This window comes from Xyrauchen texanus, chromosome 30, assembly GCF_025860055.1.
Source record: "Xyrauchen texanus isolate HMW12.3.18 chromosome 30, RBS_HiC_50CHRs, whole genome shotgun sequence".
In the NCBI taxonomy this organism is placed as follows: Eukaryota; Metazoa; Chordata; class Actinopteri; order Cypriniformes; family Catostomidae; genus Xyrauchen; species Xyrauchen texanus.
The window spans coordinates 11,096,490-11,102,600 of NC_068305.1; the positions used below are offsets into that span (position 1 = coordinate 11,096,490).

At 39.3% G+C, this 6,111-nt stretch overlaps 1 protein-coding gene across 1 annotated transcript; it reads right to left on the bottom strand.

Moving 5' to 3' along the window:
- Positions 1-1,368: 1,368 nt before the first annotated feature.
- On the bottom strand, positions 1,369-5,786 carry LOC127624275 (mRNA decay activator protein ZFP36L1-like). Its single transcript, XM_052099020.1, has 2 exons — positions 5,597-5,786; positions 1,369-4,164 (listed from the first exon to the last, which is right to left on the bottom strand). Exons 1-2 carry the CDS (start codon positions 5,648-5,650, stop codon positions 3,160-3,162), a joined length of 1,059 nt encoding a protein of 352 aa, XP_051954980.1. The 5' UTR covers positions 5,651-5,786; the 3' UTR covers positions 1,369-3,159.
- Between the last annotated feature and the right edge of the window lie 325 nt (positions 5,787-6,111).

A 6,111-nucleotide genomic window follows, 5' to 3' on the forward strand; every position in this document is an offset into this window, starting at 1 on the left:
CATCCTTGCTATTGGGCCAAGACAGAATTTTGATTTCCTGTCTTTGAGTGCTTTTCCAGGAAAACGTTTTGAGCTTTTAGCTGGTTCATTAGCTACACCCCGTCTCATACTGTTCAGCTGTATTGGGTTCAGTCTGGCATGCAAGTTTGTGGCTTTTAGGAAGAAGAATTTTTCAGGGAGAAAGTGAAAATGTTGTGAAGTAACAAGCACAGCTGTTTGCATTAGACTTTAGTATCATGCGCCTCAAGGTTCCCCCATGCCTTTAGTGCAAATACAGATCATATCATGTTTTAATTAACTGTTGCATGGTATCCACTACAATGGACAGATCTTTAAAAGACATGTTTAGGCATTCATGGTGTGATGTTTTATACAAACCACTATGAATTTGTCCCTTTTTTATTATTTTATATGACTGACCTCTTTATATATCATTGTTTTACTTATATATAAAAACACAAGTTCAACATGGCAGCAAAGGTGGTGATGACCCAATTATATCTGGAAAGTCTCGAGTTCGATTCCAGGGCATGCTGAGTGACTCCAGCCAAGTCTCCTAAGCACCCAAATTGTTCCGGTTGTTAGGGAGGGTTGAGTCACATGGTAACCTCCTCGTGGTCGCTATAATGTGGTTCTCGCTCTTTGTGGGGCACGTGGTGGGTTGTGCGTGGATGCCGCGGAGAATAGCATGAAGCCTCCACACGCTCTATGTCTCCGCGGTAATGCACTCAACAAGCCTCAGACGCAGAGGCAACTGAGATTCATCCTCCGCCACCCAGATTGAGGCGAGTCACTACGCCACCACGAGGACTAATATCACAACTTACAACTAGATAGGTAAAGCTTTCCAAACTTTGATGTTGGCTTGACAACAGCTTGTCTGAAAGTTTATCACTTATTAAAAAAAACTATGTTTATATACTATATTGGATAGATACATAGACAGACAGTTTAAAAAAAGGCAAGAAAGAAAAAGAGGCGATTAATGCAGGTTAAAGGCCTTGTTTACATTTGAATTTTTTATTTAAATAGTCTTGGCCCATTTTAACCTTCCGTTAATGTAAGTCTATGGAATTCTGGGAATATCTGATCAACCGCTGTGTGAAAACCTTTATTCTGATTAGTTATATACGTCATAGCAACCCAAGTCACAACCGTCTGAAGGTCTGTGCCAAATTTGGTGGAAAGCTCTAGGAGTTACATTCAGAAAGTCTGGTCTTGGTTTAGCGATTTTGGAGGCAACAAAACTAAACCAAAACAAGTTTGTAGAAGCCAATATAATAAACACTTTCTGAGAGGTTATTCCAAGTACTTATGTCACAATAACCAAGCTTGACATTCGTGTGAAAAAAGACAAAGTAATTTAGCTTATAAATAGGTATTTTATTGGTTTAAACTGCAATCTGTCATTACAAAAAACATATTGACGTGAACAGCCATCGCAGCCAACATACTGTAGGAGACATTCAACTGTAGCTCTCAATGGCACTCCTGTTAACCTCAAATTTGTACTAATATCTATAGAAAGACTCTGGATTATAATCCTAAAAAGGTACAAGACACTTGGAATGTACTGTTAGGCACTTAGCAAGTAATTGTGGTCCAAAATCTCTAAATAAATAACAGAATTTATGAGTCATAACAAATCAAAACATCAAATGCATGTTGTTGTACATAACCTGGTTTCATCTGGGCAAAATAAATACACAAATGTATATTTAGCAATTCCCTTATATATGACAGATCATTATGCAAACAAAGTTTTGGACCATTGGTGATATAGCGCATATTGGTGATTTGTTCATACCATAAGGAGTCTTAATATGAGGATGCCAGTCTAAACATTGGATTTATAAAATCACAGGCACAGGACTGTTGTTGTCAAGATAACTCAGTTTACATTCTAGATGGTCGGAGCCAAATAATAAAGGATTATAGAGGCATAAACATCCTGATACTGCAGTCCAACATTAGGGAGAAAACATAATAATAAATAAAATGCAAAACATCCCCTTTGCATTCTTATTTTAAATTAAGATTCACTTTAAAAATAAATCAAAGTGTAGTTACAAAAAAGTAATTGCAGTATAATATATTAACTGTTGAAACTTAATGAAAAAGGTCTTCACAATCTTACGATTAATACGGAAGATCATAATTTAACATAAAGGAAAATATATTCTATTGTTTCATTATCCAGATAAATACAAACAAAATAAAAAAATGCTTACAATCAGCAATAAATACATTTTGATAAGTTAAGCAAAACTTTCAGTTTGAAAGTTTTCAATTCCAAACAGAAAATACCAACAATAATCATAATAATGTAATAATAACTATTATAACAACAATAATAGGGGAAATACAATATTGAATTAATGATAGAACACCTCGATAATCTGTTTATATTTAAACAGTTAGTGGCCACTGAAGTCACATCTTTAGTGGTAACATAAACAGAGGGAATGGACATTCTCTCTCTCAGATATCCTCTCTTTCATAATCCACCAACCAGCAGATACAATTTTACTGTAAGGGATCACATGTTCTAGGGATAATTACCATGGTGACAGCACATTTAGCACCACTAGACACACAGGTATCTTTCAGGATGACTTGTAAAAAGCTTTACCTTTGATGTTTAAATTTTTTTTTTTTCATTATGCCTTTTCTACCCCATATTTTTGAAAATCAAAGTAATTGGAAAAGTTGAAAAAGTCCATAAACTGTAAAACTATGATAGGCACTTTGTCTCGATGATCTATTGCAAGAGTTTTCTTAAAGATAAGTGGCACTTTCAGGTACGCAAAGCATCATTGCTACAGTATATACAGTAGATTCTTGGATAAAGATGCTTCTTGAATTGGCAAGAAGTAAATAAAGTAAATCTGGACTGATTGGACATTTGAACAGGGCTCAAGCTGAACAGTTCTTATGTCAAGCAAGTTAGAGATGTCTAAGAACATGTGGATAAATGCTACCAGGTAATAGGAATTCTTATTTGACTGAGTGGCTACAAGAACACTGTACATCCACTTCTCTGATGTAAACAAGGCAAGGAGAGGAAGGGGTCACTAGGAGGACAATTATTCTCTCTTTCTCACCAGCTCTTTCTGTGCTTTCCCTCAATAAAGGGCCCAAGATATCTGAGTGTAGGCTTTAATCGTCAGAGATAGAGAGTCTGCTGAAGATGGGAAGGCGGCGTGTTGCATCAAGCACTGGTGACTCAGATCCGCTCTGACTGCCCAGGCTGCTCTGGTAGCCCTCTTGATCAGAGAGGGAGTCTGGGGGACTGGGTGGAGACTCCGACATGGGCCTAAAGAAGGAAGGTGCAGTTGGTGAGTGAGGTCCAGACAGCTCGGGGACAGTGGTGCCACCTAAACTGGGCCCAAACAGGTTGGCAAGCTCTTGACTAGAGTAAGTAAAGGGGTTGCTGGGCCACTCATTGACGTCCTCAGTGGAAAACATGGGCGGAGGCGTGACAGAGGTCGGGCTGTCCTGGGAGCCACTTGAGCTTGTGAAACCGGCGAAACTGTAGCTGTGATGAAGGCGTGGGCGATCCATCTTGTTAAAGGCAGAGAGTGGAGGGGGTCCACAGCGCTCCTCTGCGTTGTGGATGAAGTGGCAGCGTGGCCCGTATGGGCAGTACCCGATGCTGTGGAAAGTGCGACACAGTTCAGTCTTGTACTTGGGGTGGCGATTGAGACTACGAAGCTCGTGCATCCCATGGGCAAACTGACACTTATCACCATATTTACAAGTGCCGTTCTCCTCGAAGGGCCTGCAGAGTTCGGTCTTATAGCGACTCGAGTTGACCTGGCTGTTCCCGTTGGCACTAATGCACGTGATGTTGCTTGGCCTTATACGCTCCCCGGTTTCAGAGAAGGACCGGTCCCGAAAGCGGTTCTCCTTGTTGTTGCTGCTCACACTCATGGAGCCTGAGCCATCCATCTTGAGACTGTTAATAAACTGGTTCTGTGTTGATTTGGAGCTGGTAACGGAAACAGAGTGGCGACGCAGAAAGAGTCCCACTGAAGGGCTACCCACCACTTTCCTGTCCAGCAGGGACCCGGTGGGCGTAAAGGGGGTGTTGGGACCAGTGGAGGGGACAGACTGTAAGTGGGGACTGGAGAGAGTACTGTTGTAGTTCATCACCTTACTGTTCTGAAAATTAAGTAAACACAAGAACGTCTCAAAAATTTGGCATATAAATTAGTCCTTTTGCTCCAGAGTTTATTACATGTTCATGGTGTTCAGATCAGGCCTACAGCGCAATAAAGGCCTGTGTGCAGTTATACTTTGGGGATTTTTTTATTATTATTGTTTTTTAAAGATAAAACTAATGGCCCAGCAGTTTTAACCTACCCAGTCTCTTAAAAAGTGAAAGGTTTACTAAGTCATAAAACTTGTAATCTGGATCGTGTGTGACTCATGCATGGTATGCAGTAACTGCAGAAATGGCGCACAATACCATAATGATTCATTACACACCACTTATGTGAAACACTAAGACTTTACGCCACGTAAATTAATGCTACAAGGGAGTTACAAACTTTCATATATTATTCTGGCTTTGCAAAGAACAGCATTGTGATCAAATATAATTTTCTGATATTTTATCGAGTTGGGGATGATAACATAATAACCCTTCTTTATTGATAATGACAGGTTCCCAGTAAAGTAGTACATTAAAAACTGAAGTAGTTTACATAAGAAATGAAGCAAACTCATTCTGTAGCGTTTACAGCGGATGCATTATTGCCCCTTCTGCGCTATATTTTAAGTTGTTGATCTGTGTGGACATGCGTCAGACGAACGCTTTGCGTCTTCGACCATTGCGTCGCGCAGTTTTTCCCAGCATGCCAAGTAAAATACAGTTCAACCTTTTAAAAACTCGTCACGCGACGAGTCTCCGTTCCGTTGCGTCTAGCTGTTTTTGAATGCCTAACGCGTCCTGCGTGAACGCCCCTTAATGCGTTCTGGTGAAACTATTTTCCTTCTACGCCACAATTGCATGGTCACACAGCACAATACTTAAATGCTTATAGACTATATATAATAATATCAATACAATTAACCTATATATTGTCAAATAAAGACAATATATGAAACCATTTTGAAATTCTTTCATTTTTAGATTAAAACCACTGTTACTCAAGAGGATAAAAAGTCAATTAGAAATAAATATATTAAAGTCTATTACAAACACGTTTACTAAACACTCCTTGTTTTAATTTAAATGAAAACTAAACATGTGGCCTCATCTCGCATGAAGAGCAAATACACAACTTAATGTGCGACGAACTTCCTGAAGATGCATAAACACAAAGAAAGGAACAGTAAGAGTCTGCATTTCTTTCCTAATCGATTTCATAATCGATGACTACAGATCATTGAAGCCACAAGATTAGATCAAGGACACGAGCAAGATTCCCTCCTCCCGTCCAACTCTAACAAACATAGACAAAAAAGTATGAAATCGCTGTAGAATACAGAATGTATCTCAAACTACGAAACATTTGACATATTGGTCTGTTCCACGTTTAAATAAAATGATAGAAACGCTTGAAAGAACTTCCCAAAAACACTAAATTACCTTATTATTCGTCACTTCGAAGTCGAAGAAAGGAGACACAAGAGTCGCAGTCATTGTGGTCAAACCGGGGGGTGTTGAAAATACTTCGAAGTTGAGAAACAGATGGTTTGTTAGTGTTTGAAAGGTCTTTGATATTATTCTGCCCCGCAGAGAACCCCCTCTGTCCTGCCAAAACTTGCGCGCAAATCTTTATAAAAACTTGCGCCGTCTTCCTGGCGGAGTGGGCGGAGTTTATTCACGCCTCTTTTCCGCACGTCACTCACCAGTGCTTTGACGTGACGTGTGTGCCACTACTCAGAACAACGAACGCATCGTCCCCTGAAATTGCCCAATCCTTTCATTTAAAAGATATTTGCTACTGTAGTAATAACTTCAAATGAGTCAATTTACTATATATATTCTATATGGAATATAGAATATATTCTATCTCTCTCTCATATTTTGTTTTATTTAAATTTATGCACTTCTGAAATCCGTTCACTTTACAGTGACAGAGTCCTGAAACACTGTGAGAA

Excerpts from the sequence above, each read along its gene's own strand:
- LOC127624275 (XM_052099020.1), bottom strand. The coding sequence starts at position 5,650 with ATGACTGCGACTCTTGTGTCTCCTTTCTTCGACTTCGAAGTGACGAAT. Across the intron at positions 4,165-5,596 it reads TCGAAGTGACGAATAATAAG|AACAGTAAGGTGATGAACTA; the intron begins GTAATTTAGTGT and ends CTTAATTTTCAG.